Source organism: Mesoplodon bidens (assembly GCF_964165515.1).
Source record: "Mesoplodon bidens genome assembly, chromosome: 2".
NCBI classification, from domain to species: domain Eukaryota; kingdom Metazoa; phylum Chordata; class Mammalia; order Artiodactyla; family Ziphiidae; genus Mesoplodon; species Mesoplodon bidens.
The window spans coordinates 72,386,769-72,406,919 of record NC_138177.1 but is presented as its reverse complement, the minus strand read 5'-3'; the positions used below and the strand labels follow the sequence as shown (position 1 = coordinate 72,406,919).

At 53.6% G+C, this 20,151-nt stretch overlaps 1 protein-coding gene across 1 annotated transcript; it reads left to right on the top strand.

Annotated features, from left to right (window-relative positions):
• Window positions 1–7,342: 7,342 nt before the first annotated feature.
• On the top strand, window positions 7,343–18,885 carry RHBG (Rh family B glycoprotein). Its single transcript, XM_081224934.1, has 10 exons — window positions 7,343–7,546; window positions 12,734–12,920; window positions 13,633–13,783; window positions 13,906–14,053; window positions 15,719–15,885; window positions 16,188–16,325; window positions 16,409–16,542; window positions 17,103–17,224; window positions 18,229–18,302; window positions 18,504–18,885. The coding sequence occupies exons 1-10, from the start codon at window positions 7,360–7,362 to the stop codon at window positions 18,570–18,572; spliced, it is 1,377 nt and encodes a 458-aa protein (XP_081081060.1). The 5' UTR covers window positions 7,343–7,359; the 3' UTR covers window positions 18,573–18,885.
• The last annotated feature ends 1,266 nt before the right edge of the window (window positions 18,886–20,151 follow it).

Below are 20,151 nucleotides of genomic sequence, written 5' to 3'. Positions count from 1 at the left end.
CTTTTCCTGTTGCTGTATGACCAACGCATAGAATAGTGCCTGGCACATAGCTGGCTCTCAGTAGCCATTTGCTGCATATTTAAATGGCTGATAAAATGAAATACTTAAATAGATAAATATTTATTGAATGAGTCAGTGGGAAGGATAATATCGTTTACAAACTGATCTGGCTAAGAAGATAGGACAGTGAAGAGCACACTGAGAGCCAGCCAGGGAGCCTAGCCCAGCCAACAGGGCGGGGTCTCCCTCTTTCCTGTCCACCATCGCTGCCCACACCCACGGAGATGGAGGGGTGCGGCCTGCCCCCTCCATGGGAGCTAACCTGCTACTGGCTTGAGCTGTGAGTGCTGGAGCTGCAAGCCTAGGGTGAAGGTGTTGTTGGCAGAGGAAGGTGGGGACCGGTGTGATGACAGCTCCATTGCCAGCTGACCAGCTGTCTCAGGGTGGAGGGCCTGGCAGAGGAAGCAGTAGGGAAGGGCAGGCCCCCGAGGATGGGGATCTGGAAAGGACTCCCTGCAGTGGGAAAGGACTCACCCTGGTGGAGTCAAAGTCCTGTCTCCTTTCAGCCCAACATTTCAGTCAGGAATTGGGTGTGGGGACCATGCCATGCCCAGTAGAGAGAGGGGTTGCCCTCAAGGTGGCCCAGTCCAGAGAAGGGGTGGAGGTATAAATCCCAACGGGGCGTCCAGCACTCTAATTTGGGGAGCACACGACAAGGAGCCCAAAGGCAGGGAATCATACTTGAGGTGGGCCTTGAAGGTGAAGTCCTGTTTTAGTTGAAGAACAGGCACGTGGGTAAGAGCCCGAACTAATTACCCACCAGAACTAAAGTAGAGAGTCTGGAAAGCAAATCTGTCAGCCTGGAGGGAGAAACAGGCTGCATTTGGGAGGGGTCTTCTTGGTTCCCTGCTGGAGATGGGCCCGCCACCAGTGGCTCAGGTCAAAAACCTGGGTACCATCCTTGACTCGTACATTAGTCAGCTCAGGTTGCCATAACAAAACACCATAGACTGAGTGTTTCAACAACAGAGCTTTATTTTCTCACAGTTCTGGAAGCTGGAAGTCTGAGATCAGGGTGCCAGCATGATCTGTTTCTGGTGAGAGCTCTCTTCCTGACTTAAGCATTAAGAGACTCAGATCCCACATTCTCCTATGTGTCTCAGGAGCTTGGTACACTGGCAGGGCTGCAGGAGGGAGATCAGAGCAGACAGCCCACGTCCCTAGATGTGCCCCAGGGAGGCTGAGTCTGATCACAGCCCAGTCTGATCGCTCTTCTGCAGCTCCTGTCAAACCTTATGGAACCATCTTGCCACTTCCATCCCGGCTGCTTCAGGCCCAGGGCAGAGAAGATGTGCTTCCAACCTTTACAGTTGACTGTCCTGGGTTGTATGTAAAGAATATTTCTATCCAACTGCTCCCTTTCCAGAGAAGAGAGGTGTTCATCACAAAGTGTCACGCACTTTTGGGGAGGGGAGGATGGGACTGGCCTAGGAGAGCAAGGGTCCAACACCCGGATGCCTGAACAACAGCTCCTGGCAGAGGGAGGCAGTAGGGCTTGAGCCGGCTTTCCTGGCTTGTCCAGGGCGGAGGGTCGTTTTGGTGGGTTTGGCGGCGGCAGCAGAATCCTTAGGGGACCTGAGGACGGGAAGCTGGGGTGGGGGTGTGGCTTCTCACCTCCCCGCGCCCTTTAACTTCTGTCACCTCCGCCTGACCCATTTCTAGATGCAATTCCACTGCACCCAGATTCCCTCCCAGTGTTTCTCTCTATATCTCTTTTCTTTTTTTTTTTGCGGTACTCGGGCTTCTCACTGTCATGGCCTCTCCCGTTGCGGAGCACAGGCTCCGGACACGCAGGCTCAGCGGCCATGGCTCACGGGCCCAGCCGCTCCGCGGCACGTGGGATCTTCCCGGACCGGGGCACGGACCCGTGTCCCCTGCATCGGCAGGTGGACTCTCAACCACTGCGCCACCAGGGAAGCCCTCTATCTCTTTTTTTTTTTTTTTCCGCCTCTGCCACACGGATTGTGGGATCTTAGTTCCCCGACCAGGGATGGAACCCTGGCCCTCGCAGTGAGGGCTGAGTCCTAATCACTGGACAGCCAGGGAAGTCCCCCCTGGCTTTTCTCTTAAGTGGCTCCAGTCAGGCACTTGAGAGTTAACTGAACACAACTATGTTTTTAAAACTAAGGACTGGGGCTTCCCTGGTGGCGCAGTGGTTGAGAGTCCGCCTGCCGGTGCAGGGGACACGGGTTCGTGCCCCGGTCCAGGAAGATCCCACATGCCGCGGAGCGGCTGGGCCCGTGAGCCATGGCCGCTGAGCCTGCGCGTCCGGAGCCTGTGCTCCGCAACGGGAGAGGCCACAACAGTGAGAGGCCCGCGTACCGCAAAACAAACAAACAAACAAACAAACAAAACACTAAGGACTGAGGGACTTGCCTGGCTGTGAGTGCTGATCAACCGTCACAACCATGGCTGTACTGTTGAAGACGTACTACATGTCACGTGATTTGTGGACATTAATCCTCACAACAACCCCTGTGGGGTTATTACTATTCTTATCTCCATGTAACAGATGAGGAAACTGAGGTTCAAGGCATGGTAAGCAACTTCTCCAAAATCTCTTTTGGACAGAGTTGGGACTCTGACCTCTGTCCCTCTCATTCTGAGGCCACGCTCTCACCTTCTGCTCTTTGCTGTCTTTCAAAACTTGTACTGGTCAGGAATTGATCACGGACCCCCAACAGGATTGCAAGAATTGCACCACTGAAGCAGAGCTGCGGTCAGGCCTTGGGAACTGAGACTACATCTCATCCATCTTGGCATCCTGAGAACAGAGCAAGATTCTGCTCTGTTTGATGGTGATGGAGCGTGGAGAACATTCCTCCAGAATCTAGCACGTAGCGTAGCACCTGGCACATAGCAGGAATGCAAACAAAATGTATTACATGAGTGGAAAACATTTTAATTTGATATCACTACCTTCTGACAAACTTTTTTCCCAAGGTATTGTCATTTTCATTTTACAGATGAAGAAACCTTAACAAACACAAGTCATCTGATTCTGGCAGTCTTTTACATGGAAGTTATTTTGGTGAGCCTCTGGGGACAGAAAGCCATATTTGATTTTTACCATTGGCTGTATTTAAACACAACAATATTTTGTATGGTGCGACTGTGGCTGTGGTTTTTGGGAAAAAATGAGGTCTGGGGTTTTCCACCCCCAGAAAATGGGTGCTGAGGAGTTCTCTAGTATAGCTTCTTTTTCTATTTTCATACCAGACTGTTAGACAAAAAGGAATCCCCCTGTTCCACCTTACCTGTGAAATTAGGCCAGATCTCATGGTAAGCATCACTTCCTCTGGGAAGCCTTCGCTGATCACCCCCAGCATGGATTGGGTCCCCATAGGACCTGTCTCCCCCACTATCACCTTGGCAATGCGATTGCCTGCTGATTCACCTGCATCCCCCCCAGATAGACCTCCCACCCCCACCCAGGGATATATCTCATTCCACTGAATCTCCAGCCCCTAGCACCATGTCTGGCACACAGTAGGTGCTCAATGTATGTTTGTTGAATGAATGAAGGCTCTGCCTTCTCCCAAATCTCCTCTTTTCAAGAGTTGTTGTGTCACAGGGGCTGCTGGTCTGATGGCCCTTTCTGAATATGCTTGTCCTAGGCCCCAGACTCTGCTGGTCACTGCCTCCAGCCGACGACAGGAAAACACATCAAGACTGTGTCTGCCCACTCCATCCTTTCCTGTCTCCAGAGGCACATGTGCCTATTAATATGTTGGAGTCAGCAACCCATTTGCCTTCTCTGCTCAGCCAATCAGAACAATAATAACCATATCTGTTGACTGCTTATGAAAATGCCAATGCTCTACATCAATTATTTGTAATCTTCATAACACTTCCACAAAAGGAATATTATTACGCCTATAGATAAGGAAACTGAGACTCAAAGAGAGCTCAACAATTTGCTGAGGTCGTACAGCAAAGATGTATTGAATGAATGAAGGAATGAACAAACAAGTGTCTTACTGATTCTGGTGCTTTGCTATTTTTCTCTTTTGTTCCCCATAAACACTGGGGATAGCTTGATGGAGCAAAAGGACCCAATTGGCTTTGGGGATTCCTGAGCCAAGAAAGCAGGGAATAGGGAGGTGGTGACCCCAGTAGAGAACAGCCCCAAGCAACCCCGAGTTACTCAGTAACCCAAACCCTGGTCCCCGTGGACAGCCTGGCCAGGCTGGGCCAGGGCAAGCAGCAGACTCCAGTTCCCCTTGGCCACCCTCAAGTGCCCAGCTGGTCACAGCTGGAAACTGGAGATGGAAGGTCAAAGATTGGGCAGACCCCAGGCCAGGCGGGATGGGAGCTGGTGACAGAGTTTGGGCCCTGAGAGGAGGTCATGGGTGGAGGAAGGGGAGAGAGGTGAAGCCCCCCATTCCATCAGAGTTTTCAGGGCCAGAGAAGGGAGGAGGAAGGGCCAGAGGCCCTGACAGCACTTGGCAATCCAAAAGAAAACCATGGACTGAGATCCTCCATAGTGGGTAGTGGGCCAGGGGAGCCCTCACAGGTGTAGGCCTGCCAGGAGAGCCCTCAGAAGGGGCGGGTCGGCCAGGGAGACCCTCAAAAGGGGAGGACTGTCAGGGTCTTGCTCTCTGATGGACCAGGGGTGATACCAGATGGTACCCATTAGTTGTTAAAATACCAAGATCCTCCTATAAAGATGGTATTTAGCAGTTCCCTAAAGGTCTCCAAGTATGCCCTCAAGAGGTTGACCCGGCTATCCTGGCCCTTCCAGGGGGCTCCCTCTAGACCTCCCACAGTCCAACAAATAAAGGGTTGACACCTGCCAGGTCTGGAGGCATCCAGGACCCAACCATGTTACACGTGTGACTAGAACCTCAGGTCACAGCCCCAGGACCTGGCTTAGGGTCGACACTAAGTGAATATTCGTTGAATAAATGAATGAGCAACAGAGGAGAGGGAAAATCAAAGATTCAGAGGAATTCAGAGAGACTAAGAGAGACAACAGGTGAATAGAGATGGAGGAGGCTGGCATCAGGGTGGAGGCTCCCAGAAGATGCTGGGAAGGCCCAGCTCACTCCTCTTTCTCTCTCGCGTTCTGCTGCTTTTGAAGACTCTTCCCCTTAAGGGCCTGTCCAGTCCCTGCCTGTACAACCCAGGGCAACCCCTGCTCCCAAACAGGGCTCAGGAAGCAGGCTGAACATTTGGGGCAGAAGGCTGGACCTGGGAGGATACCCCAGATGCTGAATTATCTGAGAATCATTATCCAAAGGCTGCTGACCAGACATCTTCTCCTACCCCACCTCCTCCCCCTGCCCCACCACCTGCAGAGGAGCTAGAAAACAGCCATCCTGCTGACCAAGAAGTGAGAGAGAGTCTCGGGGCCAGGGGCCACCGAAGGCCAGAGAGCCTGCTCAGCCTGGTAGAGCAGTGCTATCAGAGGCAGCTACCACCCTCCCATGCCTGCCTGGCTGGGCACCTAGAATCCAACTGTCCCCCAGAGCCCATGCTGGGCCAGAGGCTCAGGCCCCTGAGGGGAGGTAGGGAGGAGGTGAACTGGGGAGAGGGCAGAAGGGGAAGCAAGGAGGAGGGTCAGGGACTCCTGTCACTCGTGTCCCTTCCAATTCCTGAGAAGGGGCAACCCCCATTCCTAGGAGGAGCCCTACCCTGCATCAGTTCTGGGCAGTGGCTGGTCCCTATGGGCCTAGGCCACATCCCCTGAGAATGGCAGCTCTTCCTTCAGGCCGGGGTCTGAGACATCTTTGCTAATACCCACAAGTCCCTCCCACACAACAACCCCCTCAGACAGCTGGGGATATGCTACGGGCAGTGTAGACAGAGGGCCTTCCCCACCACCAGCCCCACTGACCTTCACATTTTCTTCTTTGAAGCCCCTTGTGGACTCTGGGAGTCAGAACCAATAATGTGAGTGTCCTCCATCTGTTTAGAGGTCTCCAGGGACCCGGCACCCACTGGGTAGAGGCCACGTACCTCCGCCTGCTGATACCCACCCCTGGCCTCAGTTCCTGAGCACCCTGAACGTGCACACGGTTTCTGCTTTGCTTATGTGGGTCCCCTTCTTGAAACATCTCTTCTTTCTTCACTTACTCAGTTTCTAGGTTGTCCTTCCAGGCTGCCTGCAGACACCACCTCCCAGGAAGCAATTCTCCATCTTTGTCCCCTCCCTCATCCCCACTCCTGTGGGTTCTTCAGCCTCTCCTCTAGGCCCCCAGGGCCTCTGTGATTCCCAGGGTCACACATTTACCCCAGTGGTAATTCAGTTCTCTCCTAAGTGTCTCTCTCCCAACTGGACAGTGGCTCCTGGAGGGAGGGGTCATCTGGTTCATCTCTGAAGCCTGGTTCACAGTAAGTGCTCAATTAACAGCTGCCTCCTCGCTGTCTATCTACCAGGACCCCAGCAGATGCAAATCTTGCTTGTGTAACAAGGGTCTCTTGACTCTTAACTGAGAAGACCCTCCTGCCATATAGCTTCCCTTCTTTCCAGCTGCTGGGGCAGCCCAGACCCTCTCATATCCACACTGGACGTGCAGGGAACCCAAGTGTCAGTTGGCCCCTGCCCAGCCTGCTCGCAGGTCCAGCCTTCTGACCTAGAAGTGTGGTGGGATGCAGATGCGGGTGAGGAGGCTGAGGCTTGGGAGTGGGGTAAGGAACTCAACTGTTGAGGCTCAGACCTCCCCGGCCAGGTTAATCATCAATGCCTAGAGAGCCGGCTCTTCTTTATCTCCGTTCTCTATCGCCTTTTCAGTTGGGCAAAAGATTGAGTAATCCCTCTCCTCTCTCTTGTATTAACCCTGGAGGGGCTCGGCCAGGGAAGTCTGAGCCTATTAATAAGGCCGCCTATTCTTTGGGAAACACTCTCTAACAGCACGTTTGAGGGGGCGGGTGCCCTCCCTTCTTCCTCCCCCCCACCGCCCCCTGCGGTCCCGCAGCTGCACCCCAGCAGGCAGAACATAGGGCGCCTTTCTAGGGTCATTTCCAAGGACATGTCCCAACCGGAACGGCGCCAGGGTCAGCTGGCCCAAAGGAAAGAGGACTTGGGGGTACGAACGCCCCATCGCCTCCCACCCCTTGCCCCACCTCAGACCTGGGACACCGCCCACCCTTCCCCGCCTCCCGGGCTGGAGCCAGGAACTGCGGGCAGGTAAGCCTCCCCGTGGGCGGGGCCTGGCTCGAGTGAAACCTGCCGGGCCCGCCCGGTGAGTGTCTCCCAGGACCGCGCGCCAGGAGCCCTAGCCGGAGCCCTAGCCGGAGCCGGAGACTCGCAGCCTCTATCCCTAGCCGGAGCCGGAGACTCGCAGCCTCTATCCCATGGCGGGGTCTCCCCGCCGCACCGCGGGCCGGCGACTGCAGCTGCCCCTGCTGTGCCTCCTCCTCCAGGGCGCCACCGCCATCCTCTTTGCGGTCTTTGTCCGCTACAACCATGAAACCGACGCTGCCCTCTGGCACTGGCGCAACCACAGTAACGCAGACAATGAATTTTACTTTCGCTACCCAAGTGAGTGCGGGTGAGGGCGCGGGGGGAGCTAAGGCCCTATGCTCCCCCGATGTCTTGGGAGGGAGCACTTGGATGCCCAGATCTAAGCTGCCCCAGATTATAATAACACCCTTTCACTAGCGTCTGCCACGTTCCAGGTATTATGCTGAGGGCGGCACATGCATTTTTTCTCCTTTAGTCTATGAAGTAGGCAAAGATGGGGAAACTGAGGCTCAGAGAGGTTAGGTGGCTGGTTCAGGGTCTTGCTGTCAGACCTGAGGGAGCTGGGATTTGAACCCAGATCTGAAGCCCCAGCTTTACCTACTCTCTTTGCCTTTCCTGGGGCCTCCACCCTGACCACAGGGAAAAAATCCTCTGGGCAGGGGAGATAGGGAGTGGGGCGCAGGAGGCAGTGATGGTATTAGCTGTGAAGGCAGCCAAGACTAGTGGACTGAGACATTTCTTCCCCAGTCCCCCAAAGCTGGTTCTTCCAGAGCCACAGAGAAAATGATGTAACTGTCCACCAGCCAATCACACAGTAGCAGCCCCCCAGCCCTGCGAAGGAGGCAAGGCAGGGTCGTTAGCCCATTTTACCCAGGAGGAAGCTGAGGCTCAAAGGGGTTGTGATTTGTTCATGATCACCTACCGTGTGAGTGACAGAGCTGGAACTAGGACTCAGCCATCCTCAGGTCCTAGCACCACAGCTCACCTGCCTGCTGACAAGGCCCAGGAAGGAGAAGGTTAAGCCCCTGTCCCCTGTTGTGGACAGAGCCTCTCCCTCAAGATTGGGGACCCAACCTTGTGACTCAGGCCCTGAGCAGCTGGGACCAGATCTCCCAGACTTCATCACAAATGGTTGACCAGGTCTCTAAGCCTCAGTTTTCCCCATCTGAGCAATGGGGAGAAAGATGCCTCCGTTTGAAGGATATACATTCAAATGAGGCCCAGAATGTGAGAGTCTCCTATAAAAATCCTAGGCTGTTATTACCCTACTTTCTGTATGCAGAGCTGGTGGCAGTTTGTCCCCACCTGACCCTCTCCCAGCCCCAACCCCAACAAAATGAAGCTCACAATGCTGAGGATAGAGAGGGTGAGGTGGAGGCTTGGACCTGGACATAAAGTGCCAGAATACCGGCCATCCTAGGCAGAGGGAGGGCTACAGCTCCTCCCTCCCCACATTTCACCCCAATTCTGGCTGCATGAGGTGAGCCATGGATGCTGGAATCAAAGCCAGAGCCACAGAGCTGGGATGGCAGACTCTTGGGGTCATACATTTGTCCACAGAGATGGGGAGTTGGGCAGGGACAGTCCACAGACTGAGAGAAGTAAGCTCTTGTTCTAGGGTCTGACCTGGCTGCCTGCCATGAACCCCCATTTGCTTCTCCAATGGGCCTCACTCAAGGCCTCCAAGCCCTGCTTGCTTCACAGTCCTCCCTGAAACCCCCAACCTCTCGTCCCTCTGCTGCAATGGTAGGCCCTCCTGGATGCACAGTTTTCTGTCCCTGGATTGCAATAAGAGGAATAGCAGTGGGAATCCTACCTCCTTTTCTGCACTAGGTTTCTATCCCTGTGGACTTGGGACCCTGGTGCAGGGATGGGTTGGGGAGGAGGGAGGTGTGAGGTCCCTGGAGCCTGAGGCTTTGATGAGCCAAGTCTTCACTGATCCCTGTGTCCGGGAGAAGTGGTCAGGGCCAGAGGGTGGTGTAGCCACTGCCCTTTGATTTGGGAGATGAAAGAGAGTTTTGCCGCTGTTGTTTAGCTGCGGGACTAGCCAATGCCAAATACATGGCTGCTCTGAGTATCTGTCTGTTATTTCTATAGGAAGGGCCTTTAGAGCTCATCTGATCCACTCCTCTCAAATGTGGAGAGAGAGCCAGAGAGGTCATGTGACTGCCCAAGATCACACAGCAAGTTAGCCAGCCTAGAACCGGGTCTCTTGACTCCCCATCTGCAGACTTTCCCCCACATTACAAACTTCTTATCCTATGAGGCAAGTAATGGAAAATAAGAAAGAGGGGGAAAACTAACACAACATGTAAAGCAACTATACTCCAATAAAAAAAAAAAAGAAAGAAGGGGAAAGACTAGGGGAAAAGACTAGGCATACAGGGGACACAGAAGCAAAGATGAGAAAGGGTTCTAAGAAAAAATATGGACAGGTTCTTTTTTATGTATCTCTGAGACCTGACTTGCAGGGAGAGGGATTTAGGACAAAGGGAATCAAGATTTTCTTGAGGTGGGGACAGGGGGAAGTGACTGGGACCAGAGTGATTTGTGACTTTTCTAGGAGAATACAGCCCTATCTGCCCTCTTAAATGCACATGGGGGTAGAGTGGTGGGGGGAGATGGCCTCCCCAGCTTACCACTCCCTTTTTCCTGCTTCTCACATTTTATATCCCCACTTTACAGATGAGGAAACTGAGGCTTAGAGAGGTTAAGTGGCTTGTCCAAGATCACACGTTGAGAAGTGGAGGGGGGAGGTGCTGAAACTTAAATCCAGCTCTGTTAGATGCTAAAGCCCCAGCTTTAACTGTCCCCTTGTCCCACAGTCTGACCTTGTTCAGGAGTCATCTGGTGGGGTTGGGGAGGGGCAGTAAGGGAAGGAGGGAGGGTGATAGGTGGCCCTAGCGGGCTTTTATCTTCTCTCCAACCAAAGGTGCATGGGTTTGGTGGGGGTGGGGATGTGATGGAAAACAGGCTCCATCCTGCCCAACCCAGGGATCCCCTGAAGGGAATGTTGAGGGGTCATCTCATCTATCCCCCTGCCTCCAGCTGGAATAGCCCCTTACCACCACAGTCCATGGAGAATGTCTGTGTGGAATGTTCCACAGAGTGGAATGAGTAAAGGAGATTTCTTGATGTTTAGACTCCAGGTGAAAGGCCAAGGGATTGAGTTTTGATTCCAAACAAACCCGGGGTGGGAGATGTAAATATTATTGCCATTTAAGACAAGTTCTGGAGCGGTTTCGGCATGAAATGGGCATGACCCAGCCCCCTTTGTTGTTTTGTTATCCTTGGGCAAAAGAACAGACATGGCACCCCCTTTACTGTTTGCACAAGGAGAAAACAAGTCAGGCCGTGAGGCTAAAAGAACTAAGGCTTCGGGCTGAGTTCTAAAAGACACCTCTCCTTTTCTGTTGGGTTTTAGTATCTGAGAGGGAAGAGAGAGCTGGGTGATTTGGGGAGTGAGCAGGGCTGGAAAAGTGGCACAGTGGTGGGGACATTTAGTGAGGCCAGCAGACCTCCAGACCCTCAACCCCTTGGCCACTGGGGCTGGCAGCTGAGCTGTAGACCTCCAGTTCCAACATGCACCCAACCCTCTGCCAAGGGCTTGCAAACTCATTTCCTATCAGCCCATACACAGCACACACACACACACACACACAAACGGAAAAATCTGCTTCTCTCAAAGTTACTGATTACATTCTAAAGTTCAGTAATAAATTTTTGGCTTGTTGGTGCTTCACCTTTAAACAAAAAAGGTGATTGTGATTTTCTTTCTTTGTGATCTGCCTCTTTCTACAAGAGACACGGTCATTTACAACAAAAACATAAATGAGAAAAGAGAAGTATAGAAGCAGTACACAAATAATGAACACTGAAGGCCTACAGTTGTTATAGTTGAAATTCCTGTAGCTCTGAGCTTCCAGGCAGCTAGGAAAAAGGGGTAATATGGTCAGTTATGTGTCCTCATCAGAATCAAGGAAGCCTCACATATGTGATTCTTTGATCCTTTGATGGCTGTCCTCCACCAACAGCTCTACATTCCCAGAGCCTGATGCATGACTGCTTAGTAAACACCTATCACATGAATGAGGGAAAGCAAAGCGGTTCCTGGTTCCTCAGGGGAAATGACATTTCCTAGTACTAAGTTCCAGGAGAAATTTCTCACATGGAGCTATGAAAGGAGAGTTTATGGTCATGGTTGACCCTGTTTCTCAGTAAGTTATTTACAACAAATGCAATAATGCGCTCAAGCGTTTCTCTAGTATTTCTCAATTAAAGCCAAAGATAACACAGCATTATGGATACATAGACCCAAGACAAAGGAAACAGGACTAAATGCACTGGCTGAACATCATACTAGGTTGTGTTTCAAACCCTATTTACAAGTAGATGGGGGGAGGGGTACAGAACAAACTAATACAAAAGCAAATTGTTGTATTTATCTCATTTTCACTATTACTGTCAATTATTTTAGATTTTTTTACACAGAATAGAAAGCAAACAGAAAAGACCCCAAATCTCCCTGCCCAGAAACCCCACTGACACTTAAAAAAATTCAAGTGATTCATCTATAAAATTAAAACATTCAAAGTATAGAAAGAAACAAACTATAGGGTAAAATCCTCCTTGGCCAGAGTGGCCATATTGCATACCTCCAGGGGGCATTATTTGCTCCAGAGTCGTACAGCTCAGCAGTCCTGCCCCTTCCCTTCAATTTCTTTTCTCTGAGATAATCTCTGTTAACAATTTAAAGTTATTTTTGTAAATTAATTTATAAAATTTAAAATCCTGGGGCTTCCCTAGTGGCGCAGTGGTTGAGAGTCCGCCTACCGATGCAGGGGACACGGGTTCGTGCCCCGGTGCAGGAAGATCCCACATGCTGCGTAGTGGCTGGGCCGGTGAGCCATGGCCACTGAGCCTGCGCGTCCGGAGCCTGTGCTCCACAGCAGGAGAGGCCACAGCAGTGAGAGGCCCACGTACCACAAAAAAAAAAAAAAAAAATTTTAAATCCTGAAAATGGAGAGGTATAGATTCTGAAGTATGAGGAATGGAGGGTAGACATCAAGAAGGACTTCCGACAGAAAGGGAAAATTGAAGAAGAGCCGGAAAGGGAAGAGAATTTCCAGCACAGAGGACAGGGACTGCGCCAGGAAAGAACACAGGAAAGGTTGGACTTTTCACCGGTTGTAAGCAACCCAGGGATAGGGCAAATGAGTGGGGCAGAGAAGAGAGCTGAAGGCCCTACTCTCTTGCTCTGACCTGGGGACAGCAGGAATGGTCTGGGTCCCACTGCTCCAAGCTGGCCAGCTCTGCATGGGGGACCCGGGCTGGGAGGCCAGTCATGCCCAGGGAGTTTTATAGGCTCGGCTCCAGCCTCAGGGCAGCCCTGGCTGGTGAGAGCTGGGGGCGCTGGCAGGATGGCTGATTGGTGGATGGGTGGCAGCCTGAGCAGCCCTGAATGCCCTCCCCCCACCCCTACAGGCTTCCAGGATGTGCACGCCATGATCTTCGTGGGCTTCGGCTTCCTCATGGTCTTCCTGCAGCGCTACGGCTTCAGCAGCGTGGGCTTCACCTTCCTCTTGGCCGCCTTTGCCCTGCAGTGGTCCACACTCGTCCAGGGGTTCTTCCACTCCTTCCACGGTGGCCACATCCATGTAGGCATAGAGAGGTGGGCAGTGGCAGCCACCCTGGCTCCCCTCAGGTCTACCTGGGAGGCCCCTGTCCAAGGGACCCAGCTCAAACCCAGTCCTTCAAGTCTGCTCCCTGACCCAGGTTTTTGACCCATCAGTTGATTTCTTTTAGGTGCCCTGCCTATTCTGTTGCCTGATTTCTTCTCCCATCCTCGAGCCCCACCTCCCCATTTTTTTAGGCCCCTTATTACCCAAGAAATGTTGGGAGGACAGATAGTGTCATGGAAAAGGGCAGGGTTCAGAGGAGCTCTTGATTCAAGATCTGGTTCTTCCACCTGTTGTGGGCTTTGTTTGCTAAGGCCCAGAACCTCCCTGAGACTCTGTTTCCACATGTACAAAAAAGTCGAGGTGAGGGGTTTCCCTGGTGGTGCAGTGGTTGAGAGTCCACCTGCCAATGCAGGGGACATGGGTTCGTGCCCCGGTCGGGGAGGATCCCACATGCCTCGGAGCGGCTGGGCCTGTGAGCCATGGCTGCTGAGCCTGCGTGTCTGGAGCCTGTGCTCTGCAACGGGAGAGGCCACAACAGTGAGAGGCCTGTGTACCAGAAAAAAAAAAAAGACGAGGTGATACCTTCCTGCCTACCAGGGAAGAGCTTAGATGGGTAGGCTCATTGCCTCCTCCCCTCCCCCCACCCCCCAGGGCTGCCCTCGCTTCCAGCCCCCTCACACCCTCCCCATCCCAACCCCCCAGCATGATCAATGCTGACTTCTGCGCTGGGGCTGTGCTCATCTCCTTTGGTGCCATACTGGGCAAGACTGGGCCGGCTCAGCTGCTGCTCATGGCCCTGCTGGAGGTGGTGCTATTTGGCCTCAACGAGTTTGTGCTCCTTAGTCTCCTTGGGGTGAGTCTGGATGGGGATGGGGTGAGGAGTGGGGGTGGCCAGGGCCAGGCCCTGAGCAGGGAGGGCGTGGGGTAGGGGTAGGGGCGAGGGGCTGCCCCTCCACCTCAGCTCCACCTCCCCAGGTGAAGGATGCAGGAGGCTCCATGACTATTCACACTTTTGGTGCCTACTTCGGGCTGGTCCTCTCCAGGGTCCTCTATAGGCCCCAGCTGGAGAAGAGCAAGCATCGCCAGGGCTCCGTCTACCATTCGGATCTCTTTGCCATGATTGGTGAGGCCTGCTGAGGTGTGGTGGGTACGGGGCCAGTTCATCTCCAGGACTGGTCTTGGGGTGCCACCTAGAATCCTTGGGGTTCTGGCTGGGAACTCCCTTCCAACTCAGATTCTTCCACCAGAGCCCCGGGAATCCGTGCTCACCATTCTCAGTAGTTTTATGACAGGTTCTTAGAACTCAGCACTGGGGTATGCACATGACCTGAGATCCATCCTAGGGGCCTTTCTCAATTGAAGTCTGATGGCACCAATCTCTGTTAAAGGCCTCCAGGGCCCCCACTACCCACAGTTAGATACCAGACTCCTCAACCGGGCACACCCACCCCTGCAGGATTTTGGCCGCTCCTCCCCCCCTTCCCCCCTCCCCACTCACCCTCCCCGCGCTCTCTCTCCACCCAGACTCAGCTTCTCCCCATCTCTAACCTCCAGGCTTTTGTCCCTGGGGCAAAAGGTGGGGGGGGGGTCCTGAGGTCATGTCCTCTCAGGAGATTTCCTGGAAGCCCCTGCACTCTCAAGGGGGAGTCGAGAGGTCGTAGGTCACGCCTGCGAGCAGTAGGGTCTGGCCTGCAAGCCCCATCATCACCACCTGTTTCTTCTAAGCGCATACCTCCGCCTTGGCCTCTGCGCCTCTCTCTTTGTTCACTAATGAGTCAGGGAAGGAAATCCGTATTTTATGTTTTTGAAGGTAGTATTGAGTAGTGACCGAAGTGCCCATTCTTACATTAAAAAGAGACTGGTTTTGTATTTCTTGCTCACCTCTGGGTTTGTTGTGAAATAGAGCATGTGGAACCCTAGGGCAGCTGAGGCTTCCTTGCCCTTTGAGACCCAGATAAGTTTAGCTTGAAGTCCAAAGGCTTCCCCAAGATGTCCGTGCTTTCCTGTGAGGCTGACATTCTCAGATCTCCTCTGCCTCCCAGCTTCTTCTCCTCTGCCTCCCAGCCTCTTCCTTGATTCTTCCCAAAACTCTTCTCAGAAGACGCATGTGTATGTGTGGTAGATTTTAATCAGACTGTGGAGGTGCAGAAGTTACATCGCAACCCAAGGACCACTCAGGACTAAGGGGCAGTCTCTCAAGCCTCTTTGCTTTGCCGACCCTACCCTACGGGGTCCCCAGCTCCCCTTCACCTGCCCTTGGCCCCTCCCCCTCTCCCTCCAGGACTGACCTGGGAACCGCAGGCAGGGCATATGGAGCTCCCAGTCCTTACCCCAGATGCGCAGGCCCAGCCCATCGGTGCTCATGGCAGGGCCCACCCTCTCCAGGGGGCAGTTGAGGTTATAAAACAAATGATTTTCCTCTTATGTATATCAAGTACCAGATTAGTGCCTAACATGTGATGCCCTTTGCCTTTTTTTCTTTCCTTTTCTGATACTTAAAAAATCTCAACCCTCTGTGGTTTTCAATCAAGTAGCTCCCTTTTCTGCCAGTACCCTGCGATAGCTACCATTTGTCGAACATTTAGTATTGGCTAGGCCATGCGCTATGCACTTGGTATGTATCACCTCATTTAGTCCTCATTTTATAAAGTAGGTATCACTATCCCCACTTTACAGACGAGAAAACTGAGGCTGCTGAGAGTAGGTGACTTGAGTGCAGTTACACAGCTTGTACCTTGTCAGGGAGTCACCTCCTTCCTCTCATTCTGCCTGCCTGCCCACCATTTAGGGACCATCTTCCTATGGATCTTCTGGCCTAGTTTCAACTCTGCACCCACTACGCTGGGGGATGGGCAACATCGGTCGGCTCTCAACACATACTACTCCTTGACTGCCAGCACCCTCAGCACCTTCGCCCTGTCAGCCCTTGTCGGGAGGGATGGGCGGCTGGACATGGTATGGGGGAGAGGCTTGGGAGAGGCAGAGGGATGGACCGGGAGGCGGGGGAGAGATCGGAGACCCTGCAAGGCTGATTCTCCAGGGGAACAGGTAAGGGCACAGGCACAGGGGGCTCCATCTGCACTGGAGGCGTTGGGTTAGAGCATGAGGTGATGACAGGATAGCAGGAGAGTTAGAGGGTTAGATGGTGGGGGGACTTCAAAAGCAGTAGGTGCCACTGTGGTGGGCGGGGTTGGGTTGGGTGTGGGTGTGACGATCTGAAAGGGCCTCCAATGCCTTGTTCTTTTGTGCTCCCTTAGGTCCACATCCAGAATGCCGCACTGGCTGGAGGGGTTGTGGTGGGGACATCCGCTGAAATGATGCTGGCACCCTTTGGGGCTCTGGCAGCTGGCTTCCTGGCTGGGACCGTCTCCACACTGGGCTACAAGTTCTTCACGGTACAGATGCCTCTTGGGCCCTGGGCAGAACAGGGGGTCTTCGGGGGGCACAGGAGACTCATTATTGGTGTCCTGTTCTCCAGCCCATCCTTGAGTCAAAATTCAAAGTCCAAGACACATGCGGTGTCCACAACCTCCATGGGATGCCTGGGGTCCTGGGAGCTCTCTTGGGGGTCCTTGTGGCTGGGCTGGCCACCCATGAAGCTTACGGAGATGGGTGAGTTCTCCCCACCCTCACCCCCCATCCCCAGTGGAATCGTTATCCCCCTGGAACGAAGTCCCTTACTCTCTTCCTCCTTTTGTGGACCAACAAAAAAAAGCTGTCTATTTTCTTTCATTCATTCATTCATTCCTCTACCTCCTGGGAGCTGAAGAAACTGGAGTGAACAAGACTGGGGACTGCCTTCTTGGTCCTCATTCAAGTGCAGCAGAAGGTCATTGAACAAGTGATTTCAATAGTGTTATTACTAAAGGGTCAGGTAAGAGATACTGACCCTTAGGATAGATTTTTGCACATCAGGGCTCAGAAAAGAGGGCAGGCAAAAGTGACCCTCAAAGTGAGCCTTGAAAGGTGTGAAGGTGTTGCTGGCACACGGGAGGTGGGAGTGTGTTCCAGGCTATGGGCCTGACTGGAGCAAAGGCCTGGAGGTGACTCAGCCTGGCAGCTCCCTTGAGGCCCTTTTGGCCGCTGCAGGAAGTGGTGCAGTGCACTGATGCACTGACCAGCCCTGGCTAAGTGCTCCATCCCTGTCTCCCCCCACTCTCCCCTTCCTGCAGCCTAGAGAGCGTGTTTCCACTCCTAGCCAAGGGCCAGCGCAGCGTGACGTCTCAGGCTATGCACCAGCTCTTTGGACTGTTTGTCACACTGATATTTGCCTCTGTGGGTGGGAGCCTTGGAGGTGAGTGACCTTGGCTTGGGGGTGGGGTGGGGATGGGTGTTGGCAGGAGCTCCAGGGAGGGCAGAAGACAGAGGAGGGGGTTTCTCTGGAGGAAGGGCCATTGCATCCCATCCCCCTGCCATTCGTTTACTCACAGGTATCTGTTGAGCGCCTACTTTGTGCCAGGTGCAGGGTGGGGTTGTACATTTAAGGGGTAACTTCCTCCAGATAAGGAGGACCAAGTGGGTACTTGCTCCCTTCCGATGCCAAGGGAAGGTGGGAAGCCTGCTAGGGGCTGACAGATCCCTCTCCTCTGTGGCTTCCCTGTGCTGCTCCCTCTGCCCACTAGAGGGCAGCCCAACCTCAGGCTGAGGCCCTGAAGCGTGTAGGGCAGGGGCAGGGAGGGAAGAGCCCTGCCTGTCTCATCACTAGACTGGAGCACAAAAACCTTCCACAGAGGCAGCCTGCCCACTGACGCCAGGTCAGGCAGTCCTTCCTGATATCTGGCCTTAGTCCTTTTGGCCTTCAGAATAAAACATCTGATTGAGTATCCCCACCCTCCTGCTCCCACCCTGAAATTTTCATTCTCAAACAAGGTTCAGCTCATTCATTCATTTAATTACTTACTTACTCAATAAACACTTTCTGCACCCCTCCTGGATAGGCGGCCACAGAAGGCTTATGAGCTGTGTTTCATGACAGACTCACTATTTAGCCCGTTCCCAACTGTGCCAACTTGAATAAGTTATTTAACTTCTTTAAGCCTTGGCCCCCTTCTCTGTAACAGAGGGATCATATTCACCTTGCAGGGTTGCTGTGGTTGCTTAAGGAGCGCGATGCTTGTCAAGCACTTTGCATAGGGCCTAACAAAAGTTGGTGCTCCATAAATACCGCTGTGATTTGCCTGTGCCAGGCATCACGTTGACCTCATGCCTCCTGGCTCCTCTGTGCCCGGTGGTATTGAGTGGCAATCTCCCCCATGGGGGTGGCAAAAAGCCTCACACCTGATCCCCTACTGCCACCAGGGCTGCTGCTGAGGCTGCCGTTCTTGGACTCCCCGCCAGACTCTCAGTGCTACGAGGACCAGATTTACTGGGAGGTGAGATGTGGCTGCAGCCCCTCAGGCCCATAGGGCTCCCTCACCCTCCAACCTTCCCTTCCCTGCCGCACCTCCTCTGATCCAACCTGCCTCTTTCCTTCCTCGCTTGCTCCTTCTCCTCTGGGGTCCCCCCGCCCCGAGCTGTGGTCTCCAGCCCCCTGGAGCTGCCCCTTCACCTGCTCCTCCATCCTTGCCCTTCAGGTTCCTGGGGAGTATGAGGATTTAGCCCAGGGACCTCTGAGGGCAGAGGAACTGGAGACTCGGGCCTAACTTGCTTCCAGGCCTTGAAAGGACGCTCTCCTTTTAGAAGATGATGGCTGGCTACCGTTGGGAAGCTTTTCTTTTCTAGTTCCCATCACTTCTGCTGCAAGAAAGAAGACAGGAGCTGGAAGGAGCCTCCTTACCATAGGCAGCATTGGGGGAGGGGCTGTAACTAGTGTGGTGAGGGGGGAGCCTCACACAGCCCCACCCCACTGCCCCACGCCCTGCAAGTGAGGCACCCAGAGACTGCTGATCCACTGGATCAGCATCACTCCGTTACAGTGAAGCCTGAACCAGGGCCTGGCTCTCTGAGGGTGATAAATACCACGGTCACTGAGGACTCTCACTCCTTTTTTTGCGCACTGGGAATCTGGGGGGCTCCTCCTACCATCTAACTCACGATGTTGGAACCTTGGCTGAGAAAGGACCTTAGTGGTGACAATATCCTGCCTCCCTGGGTCCATGGAACTCCCCCTAGGATGCCGTGTTCTGCTAGGTGGATGCCCAGACTGGGCTTACCTGCCGCCAGAGACAGGGAGCTCATTCTCCTCCAGCAAGTGTGTGTTTGTTATAGGACAGACAGTGCAGGCGGCTGGAGAGCTCCTCCTATTCCAGAATGGCTGCCACTCTGACCCTCAAATTGGGTGGCCTCTGAACAGAGTAGGAAGAGGGCCCCTGCTGGGACTAAGAGGGGCATAAGGAGTTCTTTGCCACTAACTCCTCAGAAGCTGGAAGCAGCCAGCCCCCAGGCACCAGCTTATGTCGATGTCCCGAGTCTGAGGAGCGGGGACTAGGAAGGGCAAATGAGTTGCTGCAGAGAATGGGGCTTCCGGCAGCCTGAAGCCATCTGACCACCAGAGGGCGCTCCAGACCCAGCAGAGGAAGATGCGGCCTTTCTTGCCCTTCCATCCTCTATCAAAAATGGGAAGTCCTTCCTACAGCCTAACGGCATCCCTGTCTGCTTCAGCTCTGGTCCTCACTATTCATGCCACAAGACTTTTTTGAGCTCCCAGTCCCTACCACATGTCATTCCAGATCTCTCATTCAACAGAGAATCCATCCTCCCAGTAGACCAGAGCTCCTTTCCCAACCCTGAAGTACTGGGACCCCGCCCCTGCCCTCTCCTGCTCTTCCCCAGGCTTCTGAGTCTGGCTGGGGAAAGAGGTCAAGCACAGAGTTGAGGAAAAGCTGAGGGACAAGGAGGGCGGTTGAGAGAGAAGTGCCCCATGGGAACCACCCCTGCCCATGTGGCCCACGTATATTTGGTATATCCCTCCCCTTGAGCTCCCCTCCTTCCTCCACAGCCTCCCCTGACCATTGCTGGCTGGGGTAGGTATGTTGGAGGGAGATCCTTGTGCTGAGGCAGGGTGACTGCTGAGATTGCAAAAAGGTACCCTGTCCTGTGAGCCCCTGCTGGGAGGGAGTCTGGGCAAGCAGAGGCCCATCCCCCATTTCACCCTGCAGAGCCATCACTCTGCCTCTGCATGGATCCAGGTACAGCCAGCTGACCTGTTCTGCCCCTGAGCTCCCTGAGCAGTCCTCAAACAGAGATCTGAAAGACTTATAGGAAGGAGAGACTTAAGGATAA

Excerpts from the sequence above, each read along its gene's own strand:
- RHBG (XM_081224934.1), top strand. The coding sequence starts at position 7,360 with ATGGCGGGGTCTCCCCGCCGCACCGCGGGCCGGCGACTGCAGCTGCCC. Across the intron at positions 16,543-17,102 it reads CATGAAGCTTACGGAGATGG|CCTAGAGAGCGTGTTTCCAC; the intron begins GTGAGTTCTCCC and ends CCCTTCCTGCAG. Across the intron at positions 18,303-18,503 it reads AGGACCAGATTTACTGGGAG|GTTCCTGGGGAGTATGAGGA; the intron begins GTGAGATGTGGC and ends CTTGCCCTTCAG.